This window comes from Dasypus novemcinctus, chromosome 5 (genome assembly GCF_030445035.2).
Source record: "Dasypus novemcinctus isolate mDasNov1 chromosome 5, mDasNov1.1.hap2, whole genome shotgun sequence".
Classification (NCBI taxonomy): domain Eukaryota; kingdom Metazoa; phylum Chordata; class Mammalia; order Cingulata; family Dasypodidae; genus Dasypus; species Dasypus novemcinctus.
In genome coordinates this window covers 80,458,628-80,476,079 of record NC_080677.1, presented here as the reverse complement: position 1 = coordinate 80,476,079, position 17,452 = coordinate 80,458,628, and the positions used below count along the sequence as shown (strand labels likewise).

Below are 17,452 nucleotides of genomic sequence, written 5' to 3'. Positions count from 1 at the left end.
TGACCCCTCACTCTCCCTGCAGCCCTCTTCACCACTCTCCCTCACCTGAAAGATGTCTCCTTAAGCTAGAAAGGGTTTGGGGAAGTGCCCCTCCTATCCTGAAACAAATACAGCCTCTCCGGATCCCAGCTGACACTTGGGTTCTCTCTCAACAGGGTAATTGCCCATAGCATGTGACTCAGAGACACCCCCCTCCCCTGCCCCCACAGCAGCGCTGCCTGGATGAACTGTAGTAGCAGTCCGTTTCCAAGGGTGAAATGCAGTGGGATTCGTTAAGCCAATGGCTTCTCTGAGAGTTGGGGAGCTGTGTTATGACAAACCACATTCCCTCTAGTAAAGATTATTGCGTTCGTGTGTCTTGTTTGAAATACTGTCCTTGAAGAAATTCCAAGAGGAAACTGTACACCTTCTGAGACTTAATTGCTTTTTCAAAAAAAATTGTTTTCATTTCCCCCACAGATATGCACTTATTTGGCCATTATCCAGCACATGACGACTTCTATCTCGTAGTGTGCAGTGCCTGTAATCAGGTCATCAAGCCACAGGTTTTCCAGTCGCACTGCGGTAAGTGGACTCCTGCACTGGGTGGACACACTCGCAGCCGCCGCTCCTGGGAGAATCGCCTCCTGTTTGGCTCCCCGCCAGGGTCTGGCCCTGTCTTAGCACAAGGCTGTGAGTAAACTCTTCCTAGGTCTGCTGCCTCTGCTCACAGGGTAACTATTTTAGGAGCTACGGTAGTCCTTTCTGAACGGCCAGGTCCTGTCAAAACAAATGAGGGAAAACCTACAACTTGTTTAGGTAGGCGGAACTAGACCGAAACCATCATCCAACCTTGCAGCGGCGTCTGCGGCGCTCAAAGCGGAGGGGACAGCAGAGGCTTGAGGAGTCACCCCTTCAGGCTGACATTTTCTCTGGAGAAAGAGAAACAGGTCGGAGTCTTCCCAGATTTACGCAAAGGAGGGCTGGAGCCAAGGGCAGCCCCTTGCAGGGGTTGCGATGCTGCCCCAGAGAAGGCCTTAGAGTTAAAGCCTCAGGCTCAGTTGCTCCTTTTTCAAGTATCCCCCTTGTTAAAGAATGCCGGTATGTGAAGACACTCGCTCTCCCTCAGCATCTGAACTTCTTTGGTGTAACAAATTCCCTTCAGTTGGTCAGCAGCAGATCTTAGATGCCCATTTGACACATGGCTCTGCTTTAGGTGCTGCCAGATATACAACAGATAAAGTCTACACAGTCGCTCCCTTGAACAAATAAACAGCTATTTGACCTTAGAGAAGTCACTTAACCCCTCTGGATGGACGGTTCCTTATCTTTAACAGGGAGTTGGACCAGATGATTTCCAAAGCTGTATATGCTGTAACGTGCTTTGAGTCCAGAGCAGTAGTTCACAACTTATTTATTTAAGCCATGGCCCCCTTTTGATAAGCATGCAACCTGCATGCCTTCCTTTAATAATGTTATTTAAAGTTTCAAAGCACATTAAACATTGTGCCTTCAAACAAATCAAAGCGATCATAATACTGAATAAACTTCCACAAATTATACACATTTCCCTTTTCTCACACTCAGAATTTCTGACTTTCTCCTACCCCACCAGTTAAGAATCACTCTTCCATAATAAATAGGTATAAAATAAAGGAAGTTGAGCTCATCTAAATTCTTCAGTAAGTGTATTTGGGACTATAGTAAAGTTTATATTTACTGATATCATCTATGATATATACATATATTTACATGTATGGCATATATATATACATATGTATGTATAATCTGTATCTATGTATATACATACATAAATAGCTTGTATTTATAATATGTAGAAAGAGGGTCCAAGTTAATGGAGCACCTTTGTTAGTACAGGACTTTCTGACCAGCCCAAGAGGGAGAGAGGGTCCTAGAGAGGGTTTACAAAGACCTCTGGTTAGAGCCGAGTGTCCTGCCTCACCCTGCAGCCTACTCTGTGACCTCGGGCCACTTGCTTCACATCTCAGGGCTTTGGTTCTCCTGCCTCTTCCATGAGGAGGTGATTTTCCATGGGAGCTTCCAGCTCTAACATTTTGATTTCTGGCAAAGTGAGCATGCAGAGAGCAAGTTGTGTACTTGGAACGAGCTGCCCTTCTTGCTCGATGCTATTCCACTAGGCAGAGAGAAAAGGTCAAGCCTCTCCAAAGGGAAACTGTCAGCAGCCTGTGGTGCTGCTACCAGCTGAGCTGACAGGTGGGGGAATCAAAAGAAGAGCAGTGTCGGGAGGATCCCACACAGCTGGTTGTTTGGTGAACACCCAGGGAAACTCTGTGGCCAATTGCTCCTGTTGTCTAATGAAAATACGGAAGATAGATCATCCTGAACCCCATCGCCCTTCATTCATTCACAAATATGTGCTGCTGTCCTAGGCACTTTGGGAAGACAGCGGTGAACAAAATATGTGAAAACCCCAGCCTCAGGGGCTTGCATTCTAACATAAGCCATCCAAACCTTGACTGGGCACTTCATTCACTGGCAGTTTTTGGTGGAGGGAATCCTGAAAGGGCCTGGGGTCCCACTGTGCCCTGCAGGACTCTGCCCTAGGGCAGGGCCCCATCTAGCCAGCAAAGGAGGCCTTCAGGGCTTGTCACGACTGCTGCACGTGCCTCCCCTACCCTCAGCCTTTGGGTGCAAGAGTAACACCTGAGCTTCGAGGTAGAGCCGAGCGCTCTGTGGGCACCTGCTCTGAGTAGCGGCAATAAATTAGTGTGGGGTTTGGGGTTCTGACCTCGGTCTCCACTGAGCATCTTTGCTGAGCCAGTGTGTGCCCCGGTGATACAAAACCCACGTTTCTCCAGGTCACAGCTCAGAGCCATAGCAACTCTTCCTCGGAAGTGTTTCTTGGTTTCCCTAAGAATTCCTCTTCTAGTTTTGTGATTTTTTTTTCTCTCTTTTACTTCATACACTGAGCCTTGCTGTTTTCAACAAGTTAATAAGAATGCGACAGTGCCCTGTAACAATAACAGTATCAATAATGGCAAACATTTATTAAGTGCAGTGTGCTAAGTGTGCTAAGAAGTGCTTTTCGTTTTTTGAGCATCAGGTCTGCAGCGCTGATATTATAATGGAAGAAGGAAGCAAAGGCTTAGGAGGTTCGTTGCCTTGCCCAGAGGCTCAAAGGCAGGCAGTCGTGGGGCCCGCTTCGCCCCAGACCTTGCATACCTCACCACGGATTACGTGGCCCTTCCTACATCTCCAGGGCCCAAGCCATTACTTGCCAGGTGGTATCATGGCAGAGGGCTTCAGACTCTATTCTGTGAGCAGCAGAGCTTTCTTCCAAATGAATTCTCATGTAGGACCCCAGCCAATATATATCTATGGAAAGCAGAGCTGCTGGGGGTTGACATTGGGGCGGGGACTCGAGGGCCACCTGCCTAGTCTTCTCCTGACTCCCCGCCACTCACCTGCCAGGGTCCATAGAACAACACTTGAAGTTTGTTGGTGTTGTGGAGGGAGTGTGGACTTTGGAGTCAGGCAAAAACAATTCTCCAGACTTCCCCAGTAAGTGTGAGACCCCGGGCAGGTCATCTCACCTCACTCCTTCTGGGCTTCCTGCCTGTAAAATGGGGGCTCTGCGTACTTGCTGGTGGTATCAGGATGAAATGACAGTGTAAGACACCTGCTGGTGGCTGTACCCTGAGCACGGCTTAATAATTTCCTTCTCCCCATCTCCCCATTGCCCCCTGGATGCGATCCCTACATCCTAATATCCATAGAACTCTGTTCTCCAGTGCCACATGCCACTTCTGCCGTGCACTTGTTATCTCTGCACTCTTAACTTTTCTACCAGGAAGGTGCCTTTCCAACTCTGTATTCCCAACTCCCAGAAAATGTGTGCATCCCTGACCTTGGCCCCGGGAAGCAGTAGCTGTGGGACACAGAGGGACAACACGCTGGTGCCAGCCCACCTGGGGTCAAGTCCCGCCGGCTTCTGTCACCTTATTGGATGAGAGGGGGCCTGGACTGGGTGTGCTGTTGGGAATGTTCTCATTCTTGGCACCTGTGATTTGGTTCTAAGCGTTTAAGGACCATCACGTATACAGAGGGACTGAGACAGGGGCCCAGGGAACATTCTAGATCTTGGTGTACCTGTTGTTTAAGTTAAAATAGAAGTAAATAAACGTGTGTATGCTGTCTGTACTTATATGTCTGTTTTGATGTATGTGTGTGTGTATGTATACAAGCACACAGGTATTTTTAAGCGGTAGATTCTGGAGACTTTGGAGGTTGGCAAGAGTGTGAGAGACAGAATGCTGTAGTGGAAAAATCATGAATTTTGGAGTCAAACAGACATGGGTTAGAATCTCAACTCTAACATTTACCAGTTGTATGACCTCAGGCCAATTACTTGACCTTTTTGAGCCCCACTTTCCTCATCAGTAGAATGAGGGCGACAATTCCTGCCTTGCAGAGTTACTGTGAAAAATCGAGATAAAGACTGGATGGCTTCCTGGCGTACGGTAAGGGAACAGAGAACGGCTAGCCGTTATTGTCATTAAAGTGTGGCAATTTTTTATTAAGTTGAATGTTTCACAAGAGAAAAGGGAAGACCAGTTCACTCAAGTGCTTCCTGTCTTCATCTCTTGTCCTGCCTCCAGGGATGTGCACTCTGCGTTCAGCCTGCAGACTTTTGCCTGTGATTCATCTCCAGCTTCCCACACTCTTGGATGTAAAAATTGTCAGCCCAAACAAGATTATGCTTGCCAGGAGTCCTGAGGACTTGGCTTTTCAAATGCTGGTTTCCCTTCACGCTAGGCCTCAGTATCAGCTCCTTTGGAGACGCCACGATGCTCCATATCTCTCTGGGTTTCCTGGTGAGGTCCATCACCCTCTCAGCAGTGCTGTACAGAGGGAGCACAAAGCCCACTCCAAGTACTTGCCACACTCCTTCCTGCTCCCGGCGTTGTGCCCCAAACAGAGCAAGTGGGCGCAGCCACTGCTCAGAGTCTGTCTGCTTGGCAAGGAGGTAGAGGTCCCCCGGAGTGCATGTTCTGGGCCACCCCATGTGTGCTGTTCTCTTTGGGCCTTTTTCCTAAGTCTGTGCCAAGGGCCCCTGAAATGCTTTTTTTTTTTTTTTTTAAGATTTATTTATTTATATCTCCTTCCCCCCTTCCCCATTGTCTGCTCTGTGTCCATTCGCTGTGTTCTTCTGCATCTGCTTGTATTCTCATTAGGTGGCTCCTGGGACCTTCCAGAGTGGGAGAGAGGCGATCATTCTCTTGCACCACCTCAGCTCCCTGGTCTGCTGCATCTCTTATTATCTCTCCTCTGTCTATTTTTGTTCCTCATCTTGCTGCACCAGCTCTCTGTGTGGGACAGCAGTCCTGTGCGGGGAAGCACTCCCATGCTGGGCAGCACTCCACACAGGCCAGCACTCTGCATGGGCCTGCTCGCCTTCACAGGAGGCCCCAGGCATCAAACCCTGGGCCTCCCGTGTGGTAGATGGGAGCCCAATTGCTTGAGCCACATCCACTCCCTGAGATGCTTTTTAAACCTCTACCCTGGAGACCTAGGATTTGAGGTGTTTGGCTTTTTTCTTCTATTCCTTAAGTGAGTTGATAAGGCCATTTGTAGGCAAGTTTTAGAAAGGGAGACAGAGAAACCCAAGGCCTGCCTTAGTGCCTCTGGTCCCACTCAGCTGGCGCCGCTATCCCTGGGAGCTGTCCATTCCAAGTTGTGGCTTGATGCATTCCCTCAACATGACCCCAGTGTAAAACCTAGTAGCTGAGTGTAGCCTCTAGAATCAGTCTGGTTCGATTCAAATTCCAGTTCTATCAAGTTCTATGTGTGGCCTTGGGCAGGTCATTTTGCCTCTCTGTGCCTCAGTTCCCTTATTCTTAAAATGGAAACAATAATAGTTTATCTTATAAGAATGTTATATTCTTATAAGGACATTGTATATGGAAAGTAGCACAGAAATGGAACAAAGTTTGCTTTAAAAAAAAAAAGCTATCATTAACTAAATGATAAGCCTCAGATATGGATAGCAAAATCTCGTTTTAAGGGTTTTCACTTGTGATTACTATGGAGTGGAAGGGGAGACATTCGTGACTCTTCTTGTGCCAGTGCTATGGTGAGTCCCAGCCTCGGCCCAAAGAAAGTGCTGTTGCCATTTCTTCCAAGAAGAGCTGTGTGTATATGTGTGTGTGTGTGTGTGGTGAGGCAGGGGGCTGAGGAAGGCCACTTTGTATGTACACAGGCATATATAAGCTAAAAACAAGGAAGTGCAAGGGCCTACAGTGGAAAATATATTTTCATTACTTTTAGTAATTGTTGAATATTCTTAATCAATCTGGAATATTTTAATTAAAAAGAAAAATAATAGGTAGATCCAAGTTGTAATTTTGTAATTGGGCTGAACATTTATGAAGTTGTATGATTTGCCTAGATGGAGGGAGTGTGGTTTATTTTCTTAACTTCTGATGTATGTTCATGGCTGATTACCATAAGGCAGAGTTTCTCAAAAGATTCACCATCAACATTTTGGGCTGAGTAATTCTTCATGGCAGGGGCTGTCCTGGGCATTGTAGGATGTTGAACAGTGTCCCTGGAAGCTACCCAATTAGATGCCAGTAGCAGTCCCCAGCTGTGACAACCAAAACTGTCCCCAGACATTGCCAAATGTCCCCCTGGGGCCATAACTCCTCCCGCTTAAGAATGGGTCATGAAAAATAACATACCCCATTTGTCATATTATATTCTTTGCTTTTCTGTATTTAAAACTTTTCCCAAATTAAAATGTGTATGGACATGCCAAGACCGGCAATAACTTCTGTGGAATCACATTGGCATCCAGAAAGTTGACTGTTTCAGCTTCCACAGAGCCCCTTAGAACCATTTCCTGATCACAGTCATATGCAAAATATAAAACAAGATATCTTACAAAAGTCTATCAAGTAGGAGTCCTTCCCACCTTAAAAAAAAAAAAAAAAAAAGGCAAAAGAAATAATACATCCTTTGGAGATTTTTCAGCCACCTTCAGGGTTCACTCCCTAAACAGAGAATTAGGCAGTTCCCCAACCCCACTTATCAGATAATTCTTATTTGGATGTTCCTACTATTTAAAAAAAAAAAAGGTTTCAAATCAAAGAACCTAGATCCCATTCAATAGACCAGAGAAAAGGATTAATTTTTTTCCCTCTTTCTCAAAGGTTTCTTAGTCTCTTTTCTTCCCTTCAGTAGCTGTTTTGCATGTTGATGGTGATGCAGGAGAATTTAATGAACTCAGAGCCAAAGCAGAGAGGCTGGGACACAAAATAAATGAGTGGTGGGACTTAACTCCTGAGGCGTGGGGCAGCCCGGCAGGCGCCCCCATTCCAGACACTGATGTGGGTTGGATCCAGAGAGCAGCAGTCCAGCAGTGCTCCACTTGGGAGCCTAATTAATGAAGTTCCAGGGCTTGCTGCAATTGTTCTTTTTCATTTATCTGTCTCCAGGTGACCTCTTGTTGAGGAGGGAGCAAACCATTTGTGCATGTGAGCCCTGGAGAAAGTTAGTCCCTCCCATGTCAGTGCCCCCTGGTGTCTTGGGGTATCACCACGAGCTATTTATGCTGCCAGGACTTCAGGTGGTGTTGATTGCCACAGTGTAGGGCTTGGGTTTTTTGGTCAGTTATGTTGGTTTATTTGTTGGGATTAATCTTCTGTTGTTGTTATTGTTAGTTTTTGTGAGACTAGATTTTCTACACCCGAGAAGTATAAAATAATGAAAGGAAATTGGTCTGATTGAACTTATTCTGCAAGTCTGACAGCATTAGTTAATAAAAGTTAACAAGCGCATGCAAATCTGTACAAACTTTATTTTGTTAGTAAGATTTTTTTCCCTTTAATTTGATAAATATATCCCAGATCTAGAATCAACTTCTGGATTTATGTGTCTCTTGGGCTCCCTATGAACAGAAACACTGTCTGCTGTGATTATTTCATATTTCCATAGTCCCCAGTAAAGTATGGGTCACACAATAGGTCCCAGACTCCAACAATAGATCATAAGGAATTCCCTAGGAAAGGAATGACAGACTGATGCACAAATGCTTATACTTTAAATTAAGCATTACAACCGAGAGACTCTACAACTAAATAAGACTTCTTTTTTGCTTCTCTTTAAATTTTTCTATTTGAACTTGCTACGACTCAGAGTTAATGCTACATCCGGGACATAGCAGGGTGACCTGACCCTGACTCTTCTTTTTTACTCTGCTAATGGTAGATAATAACAACAATAACAATAAAGCTAATAAACTTATTGAGCATTTAATATGTGCTAAGCGTTTTTATATGTTATTTAATCCTCTCACCTTCCTAAGGTACTATGGTTATATTATTCCCATCCCACGCCCAAGGGGAAGGAGATGCAGATGATTTAAGAAATGGGTTCAAGATCAGGCTGATAATAAGTGTCAGAACCAGGAGTCCAGCCCAGGTCTGGCTCCAGAGCAATTTAGCCACTCTACCAGCTCAGTCTTTGAAATCTCAAACCCTGCTGTGACACCATAACTAAACACTGATACAGAAAGCTCATTTTCATCACCTGTAGGATGCTGCAGAACAAATGACAGATGCGGGGGGGGCAGGTGAGCTTCAGTTCTCTTACTGATCTTGTCTGCTTATCAGCGTAGGTGAAGGACTTGGTCACAATTTTAGGGGAAGCGGGAGGGGAGGAATCAATCCATCATACTGAACATGTTTAGCACCTTTGCCACAGCATTTGAAATAGACCTTTACCTCTCAGAAAGTAAGAAGCAGGCAAAGGTGGAAGCGGGTACCACGTGTGCTCTTCCATCATTTCTGCCTGCCGTCCTGTATATATTTGTGTATGTCCAACAAATGAGCAGATCCAGGAGGCCCACAAATCGGAGATAATTTCCTCTGTATTCAGTGAAATCCCCTTTTTGCTTGTCTCTCTGAATTGAGTAGAAGTGTTTGCAAACAAGTGCACAACCAATGCAATGGGTCAGCTTAAATTGAAAGATGGATTAATAGGATCTTCATAACCATAGGATTATTGGATTCACATTTAATTTGGGGGAAAACTTTTACTTTTAACCCCATCAAAGCCCATTTCTTAAAGGCTAAATCTCTTAGAATTACCTTCTTCAGAGTCATGTGGCTTTCATTCATTCATTTTGAAAAATATTTATTGAGCACTTACTATAGGCCAGGTATTTTTTTGTAGTGCTGCAGATACGGTGGTGAGCGAGACAGGTAAGGGTAGGTTAAATACTATAAACATATACAATCAAGCCACATGAGGAGCTGTCACAAGAGTATTCCAGCAGAGAGCACAGCAAGAGCAAAAGTAGGGTGGAGCCTGTTTGAGGACCCCAGAGAGATGGACAGGAACTATAACTGCAGAGTCTTGTAGGCCAGAGTCAGTTTGGGTTTTACTGTGGGGTGTGGAGGGAAGACACCAAAGTTTGCATGTGAGGGAAGATATAAATTTGGTTTATGTTTTCCAGTCACCCTGGCTGCTGGAGTCTGGGAGACCTCACACGGGCTAACCCAATGGGTCATGGTGGTAGCAGTGGAGATGGAGAGAAAAGGATAAAGTTGAGATCCACTTTGGAAATGTGATAGAATTTGATAGAATTGCAAATAGCAGCTGATAGAATTTGCTGATGGACCCAATTGGATTTGGTGGTGAGGAAAAGGCAGGAGTCAACATTTAGAGAGGTAGAAGGGGAGGGGCCAGTGATTGGGTGGGAAAACCAGCAAAGGATGACAACATGGCAGCCAAGAGAAGAACGCATTCATTGACCATGTCAAATGCTGAAGGACTGAGGGAGAGGAGAGCAGAGCAGAGTCTCTCTATAGCTTTTTAGGCTGGCAGTGGCAGAGTGTTTTATCTGCATTTGTCCAAGCTCAGCTGCCACCCATCCAAATTGTCAGCTGCCCCCTCTGCACTCTGCATCCTTGCATCCTATCGACAGTGAGCTCTAGAGGGCTAGGACTGTGCCGTATGCATCCCTGTATCCCAGCATCTAGCACATTTCCTGACTTATAGTAGATACTCAGAAATGTTTGGGACGGACAGACAAGTAGAAGGAAGGACTCTCATTCCCAAGTGCTCTTGGCACCCTCCACCTCCCAATATTGCTTATTTGAAATAAGTATTACAAATGCTGACTTACTTATCCACCCTCTTCATGCCCGCACACACACACACACACCAGACCAGGAATTTCAGGAACCCTGTCCTTCTCACTATGATATTCCCTGACTTAATACAGTAAGTGCTGGATCTAAAGTTGGTGTTCAGTACACTTTTTAAAAAGATAATCTTGGAAGGAGAGACGGAGGAAGCAAGCAAGGAAGGAAAACTGGCTTGCCAATTGTGAATAAGCCAAATTCCACATACAGGCAAGTACATTCATTTAGATGATATTGCTACTGGAAAGAGAATTACAGTCTCTGTTCACATACAGTTGGAAAGGCTGATGCAGGGGAAAAACAGCCCTTCCTCACTGAGGCTTGTGAGATGGCTGCTTTGATCCCTGAACACAGCTCATTTCTGGAGAGCTGTCACTGTAACATGAGCCCCTGGCTTCTGACTCATCACTGGCCTGTCCTCTCGGTAAAAGCCACTCCATTGCATTCCTGAGAACTGCATCAGCTGAGGAAAATTAGGGTAACAATCAAAGCTTTATTTAAATCAGAGTAAAGAATGTTGCCAGCAGTAATTCAGAAGGTCATTTTGGAATTCTCCCATCCTAAGCCTGAGTAGAGCAGCATCTCCCAGGGTTCCTTCCCTGGAAAAATGAATCAGTACACTGAGAACCAGAGTATGGGCGGACGTGTACCCTTGGGAAGCTCGACGCACCACATTCCCCTCCCCGGGGACTCAGGATGGCTTCAAGTGAAAATGAAATAGGCGCTGGGGTCTCATCACTCGTAACTGACCTGAATTGAACCATGTGCGCTGAGCAATAATAACAATACACATCTTTTTTAAAATGTCACCCCAGATACAAGCCCACCCCTTCTGGTACTCAAGCAGAGAAGCAAAGACCTTTTCCAACCCTGGAGGGGAAACTGGCTGTGAAGAGGGTCCACTACCCCCAACCCCTGTGTGCTGTACTTTGTAAGTGTAAGAGTTTCCAAGGAGGTTTTTGCCTAAAACACCAATGGTAGAACCTAACTCACGCCTGAGTTTTCTGCCATCACAGTTTTCCTTTCACCCCACTTGGAAGGGTCCTGGAGTGTCGTTTAAAGGAGTCAGTTCTTCCTGTTCTGCCCAGGATTCCTGAGAGTTACCTCCAAAAGTGCACTAGGAACCCCTGCGTGTAGGCTTGCCTCGGGGATGCTACAGAGCTCCAGGAAGGTCCTAAGTCCTACTGTTTCTAAAGTCACAGTGCTGGGAAGCGGACTTGGTCCAATAGATAGGGCGTCCGCCTACCACATGGGAGGTCCATTGTTCACACCCTGGGCCTCCTTGACCCATGTGGAACTGGCCCATGCGCAGTGCTGATGCGCACAAGGAGTGCCGTGCCACGCAGGGGTGTCCCCCATGTAGGGGAGCCCCACGCGCCAAGAATGCGCCCTGTAAGGAGAGCCGCCCAGCGCCAAAGAAAGTGCAGCCTGCCCAGGAATGGCGCTGCCCACACGGAGAGCTGACACAACAAGATGATGCAACAGAAAGAAACACAGATTCCTGGTGCCACTGATAAGGATAGAAGCGGTCACAGAAGAACACCAGTGAATGGACGAGAGAGCAGACAATGGGGGGGGGGGAAGAAATAAAGAAAAAAATAAATCTTAAAAAATAAAATAAAGTCACAGTGCTTCTTACTATCCATTGTCTATTTATTATGGCAGGTAGTCTTTCCTGCTGGAAAAAGTTGCTGTTGAATGGATGTGGCATCTGGAATCGAGGAAATACTATAGCTAACAGTGTGTGGAGGACCTTTCATCTGCCCTTTCACGGGGCCAGGCACTTCTGGAAAATGAGTGCAAATTGAGGAACACTATTTATTAGACACATGGGAAATAAACAGATCCAGGGGAAGATGTAAAGTGAGGGAAATAAATGGTGAACGAATAAGTAAATGATTTCACAATTATGAATTCCACTTTACATGTGATGAATAATAATTTTTCCCAGAAAAAGCAACTATATCCTTTTTTTTTTACAGATTTCTGTAAACTACAGATTTCTGTCCAAGCTTTACTTTCTGACTAACACTTATTTATTTACTTACAAGCATCATCGATGGTTTGCTTTTCTCCCTCTGAATTATTTCTTCAAATTCCTGAACATTTTCCAGAGTTACATTTTTCTGAGACGAGTGTGGCTTCATCTGTGTTGTGGATGTGGTTTTCTGCTCATCTCTCTAAATTCCTGCCCTCACCCCATCCGGAACCCTGCCAGGCAAGCGCCTGCCGCAGGCAGGAGTGCCGCTGCGTCAGTCCCCATTAAGAAGATGGTGTCACCGCTGGCCCTGGCAGACCCCCCTTTCCATTACTCGCATTACCTGTCGGCTCTGAGTGCCATCCTGATGATGGCGCCATCTCCCAATACATGTTAATTAAGTTTACCAGTGTGTTTAAGGAGGCAGGGGCTAGAGGGTTCCTTTCTAAAAGTCCTGCAGCTACTTTCTTAGCTGCCCCTGCTATATTCTTACAACTTGTGGCAGTCACACCTTGTCCCTAGTGTTTGGTGGTGAGGCGCCTCTTTGAGAGTTGGTGGTGGAGATGGCATGGGGGCCGAGAGGAAAAGGGAGTGCCTCTGAGAGCTGCCTTACCCTGCGGCCGTCACACTTGCCAGCAGGAAACCACAGTCTGCTGTGTCCTTGCGGGCACCCTGTTGCACAGCCTGAAGAGCCATGGTCATCTCCTTTATCTGCTGTCCACGCCTTTCCAACCCTTATCTTCAACACTTACAGATCCATCTTTTATGTGATTCAATCAGTATTCCCATGATCCTGCATTGCTTGCATTTTAAGTTGTTTGGGTTTTTATTTTTGAATATTTGTTGCAATTCAGCCAGCTCTGGAATTATATTGACTGGCAGCCAGTCTAGGGGAGGGACCATTGGTCTGGGTTTGGTTTGATTTGGAGGATTTCTTGGGGCAGGTAAGTGTTCTCCGCCCCTGGGACACGTGGGCCTATTTATTTTATGTGTGGCTAATTTTTTTTTTTTTCCAGAAGTGCCTGGCCCTGTGAAACACCAGATAGAAGGTCCCATATGAACTGTTAGCTATAGTATTTCCTCAATTCCAGGATGCCGCTCATTTTAAAATGCCACATCAATTTAACAGCACTTTTTCCAGGTACTGGGAGCACTTCAAGAACAGCCTGTTCATTCTTTTCAAGGCTGCATTGGTGAGCAAAAGGAGATGGGTATAAAGTGGCAGCACAGAGCACAAGCTAGAGAATGAGCCAATAGCAGCTTTTAGTGCTGTACAAGTTGGTTATAATTAACTCAGGCACATCCCTTCTTTTATTTTGGGAGTCAGGTACTACACCTTCCCTTTCGTATAGAGTTTAGTTGGAAGTACAAAATAATAAAGCTATAAAGGTCTGGGGAGTTTGCTGTTCCTTGTGATACCTTTGATAAATGTCCTACAAATTAACCTGGTCCCATAACAACTAGGACACACGTAGGAAAAAAAATCACCCCGATGTCTAGTGGTAATTTAGGAGTGTGGTTTTTAGTTTTCAAATGTAAGGGATAGAGGGACAGTCTTCACTATTGTTTTATTGTTTTAGTTCTAGCTTAATTTATAAGATCCAAGAAAGTTGGTTCTAAGTTATCCACTTATAACTTATGACACTTCCTTTTAATTAGTATGTGGTCAGTTTTGTAAAGGCCTCATGAGTGATTGGAAAATTTGTATAATCTGTCTTTTGTGGGCAGGGTCCCATATAGTTATTGTTTATTTTGTTGTTCAAATCTTTTATAGCTCAACATTTTTTATTGGCTTCTCTGTAATTTCTGAGAAGGGGTTTTTAAATCTTCTGTAATTGTCATGGGTGTATCAAGCTCTCCTGTGAGTGGCAAATTTTGCTTTACAATTTTGAGGTTGTGCAGTGGGGTACATATAAGTTTATAACTGTCACATCTTTTTAGTGGTAGTTTCTTCATCCCTATTAATGCTTTTACCTTAGGTTCTGTTTTATCTGATTAACATTGCTACTCAATTTCCTTTTGAACTATATGTATGTGCCTTGTGTATCTCTTCCCAATCTTGTATTTTCAATTTTTTGTGTTACTTTATTTTAGGTGTCTCTCTTGTAAGCCGTATACAGCTGGCTTTTTTAAAGAGTCAAATCTGATAGTATCTTTTAATAGGTGAATTTTATCCATTTACATTTATTGTGATTACATATTTGGACTTATTTCTGTCTTTAATTTCTACTTCTGTTTACCTTGCTTTTTATTTACTTCTTTGTTCTACTTTCCTGCCTTCCATTGGAGTAGCAAAGTTTTCTTAACCTCCTCCCCTTTTTTCCCCTCTGCTAGCTTGACCACTATAGATTATATTTGTTATTTTAGGGTTATGATGAAGTTTTTAACATGCATACTGAACTATGTTCTCCTTTTAAAGACTAAAGTTATCCAGGATACCTGTCTTCTCCTTAAATAACACAAAGACTTTAGCACACTTTACCCACTTAAGTCAACTAATAATTAGGACAAAGAATTGAAATCATGGCCCAAAACACTGGCAGTGCAGCCTACTGATTCACAGAGGAATTAGAGCCATTCTGATTGATTTATAAAGCATAAATTTTTTTTCTTAATTCACTCTATTTTGCAGCCTGGAATGCTTTTGTGCATGTCTCAGTTAAAAGTGATTCCCAGCTCATAAAAATCAGTTTCTTGAGTTCCTGAAAATGTTCTGAAGCAGGATTAAAAAAAAGAGAACACAGAATCCTGTGCTACACTGCTAGGGCCTGTTCTCACAGAGTGTGTCTGTCATTTGTAACAATTTCCAGTAAGAAATCTTCTCCCTGGTAAGAGTGGTTTACCTATCCTTTGATTCTCAAATTTTAAGGTGCATACAAATCACCTTGGAAAGCTTGTTAAAATGCAGATTCATATTCAGTAAGCCTGCAGTTCCGATATGCTCCCAGGCGATATTAATTCTATTGGTCCACAGACCATACTTTGAGGAACAAGGCCTTGGAGAATAAAATTCAAATACATTGAGGCTCTAGGTCAAGATTAGGATACTTCATAAAACAGCAGATAACAGAAGAAACGCTCTCTTTGAAATGGTTTGGGGTCCAGGATCATTTTAATTCCTCAGGTTTCTTTAAGACCTGGCTGAGCCCACTGGGCAGAGAACCTCCTTCTCCCTCCACCCAAGGCAGACTAGCCGGAAGTGAGTGCTCCATCCAGCATTGGTTGAAGTCCCTCTCGCCTCCACTCCTCTGACATCCCTCTGCCGTCCCTCTTGAGGTCAGCACAGCACATACTTTAAGTCTCAGTCCTGCCATTGTGTCATTTAGGTGAGCCAGTGCCCCGAGGAAGAGCTTTTCTGGGGCCACGGGCGTTCTTCTCAGTAATTTATGTTTAAGACAAGCTTTTAATAGAGATATGCTCTTAAATAGTAACCAGGAAAAAGATTCTCTCCTCTTAACAGGTAGCCATTTATAGGGCTCAGCTGTTGAAACTCAAGGGTAGCATTATTAGGCTTAAGTTTAATCTTCTGTATACCATAATTTACAGCCCTGAGTAAAGCATTGTACCTACAACTATTTCAGTCGTTTGCCGTGATAAATAGCTATTGCTCTTGGCAGAACAGAAAAGCCATGTCTGTTTTCCATTTATGAATATTGAATCAACTCAGGCAGGCTTTTGCTGTACGTTTTTAAAGGGGAAGTCCCCACTGATGGCATCACCTCACTGGCCCAAAATATAATTTCCTTGCTGTGTATACAGTCAGATCTTGATCAGGCAGCCGTTCTACAGTGCACGTGTATTTCTGGTGAATATTTCCCAAAACCCTTCAGACAGTGCCAAGTCCTGCTAAAGTTTTATACTGAATGCCCTGAGCTATTAGGTGGCAGAGTTAGCTGGTGGCAGGAAGCCACCAACAAGGGTCAGGGAAATATTTTAGAGGTGATAATCTGATGCAGGAAAAATAAAAGGGGTGTGATTCTGTTGGGTTCCTGACAGTGAGAAGATAGTGTCAGCTAGGGAAATTGAAACTAATAGGGGCAAAAGGAGAAAAAGAATTGCCCCACTGTAAATCTCTAAGGATCCACTCTTGAACTCAGAGATACATTTGCCTTCCCTTGGTTCAGACACTATTTCCTGCAGGCAGGGAGGAAGCAAAATGGCAAATATGACACTCAGATAGGGTGAACAACTTGTTCCAGGCAATCCCTCCAGCCTGGGCAAGCCAATTCAACTGTTCACCCAACACTGGCCCTCCAGAAATTGTCCTTCTCAACCCCCCGTACCTCTCCCACTGATGATGAGCCCAGGACCTTGTATGTGGGAAGCCGACACTCAACTACTGAGCCCCATCGGCTGCCCTGAGTTGATTTTTACTTTTGTTTGCTTGCTGTTTGTTTCTGTTTCCCTTAGGAGGCACTGGGAACCGAACCTGGAACCTCCCATGTGGGAAGCAGGGGCTCAACCACTTGAGCCACATCCACTCCCTGTGTCACTGGCTTTTGAATGCTGTGATGTCAGCCCTGCTGCCTGTGCTCCCACTCCCGAGTGCTGCTTCTCAGCAATGTCTCTCTGGAAAAGGCTCTCACTGCATCTTTTGAGGGTGGTCATATACCTTTAGAAATATCTTATATTTCTACAGCATCTCGCCAGTGATGAAGTACTCTTGCCCAGCTTGCTTGTTTTGATTTTTCTAAGAGCTCAGTAAGGTGGACCGGGTGGGTTACTTGACAGCTTTGGTAGCTCAATGACTTGCCCAAGGTCTGAAAAGTGGTGGGGCAGAGCTGGGACTCGAAGTCAGGTCTCCTGATTCCTACTGCAGTGCACTTTCCATGAACTGAGGCGCCAGGAAAAAATGCAGAGCAGTAGCCAAGTGGTGGTCCCACCATGGGAGACTAATTTACCTTAACAACACTGCCAGCACTTATTCCAGACTTACATGCAATGACCGCATCTTCAAGTTTTCTCATCTCTCCCTCAGAGTGGATCTGAGCTTTCTATAATAACTCTTTGAAAAACAGTCTTGCAGTTTGACTCTGAAGGAGTATTAGCCAGTACACTTATAGGTTACGATCTGTCCTTTCATCCCCTGGTGAGAACAAAAGTTATGGTCATTACAGCCAATACTGAAGGCAGTTGGTTGTGTTCTGCAGGAGAATAAATCTGTTCAGCATTCTGATTAGATGTTGAGAGAACTGTACAGACCAGAAACCCCAAGTCTGTGTTTCACGTGTGTAAACCCACTGATGATAATGAGTTTTGGCAAAAAGCTAAGCGTGGATATTTCTGTCACCAGAGCTTAGAGTTG

General features: G+C 44.7%; 1 protein-coding gene across 4 annotated transcripts in view; it reads left to right on the top strand.

Moving 5' to 3' along the window:
• The window catches only part of ATXN7L1 (ataxin 7 like 1), a 247,129-nt gene that overhangs the window by 88,783 nt on the left and 140,894 nt on the right, over positions 1-17,452 (top strand). For all 4 annotated transcript variants that reach the window (XM_023592521.3, XM_004448789.4, XM_071215208.1 and 1 more), the window contains exon 3: positions 460-564. In XM_023592521.3, coding sequence (XP_023448289.1) covers positions 460-564 — 105 coding nt within the window. The remainder of the gene's footprint in view (positions 1-459; positions 565-17,452) is intronic.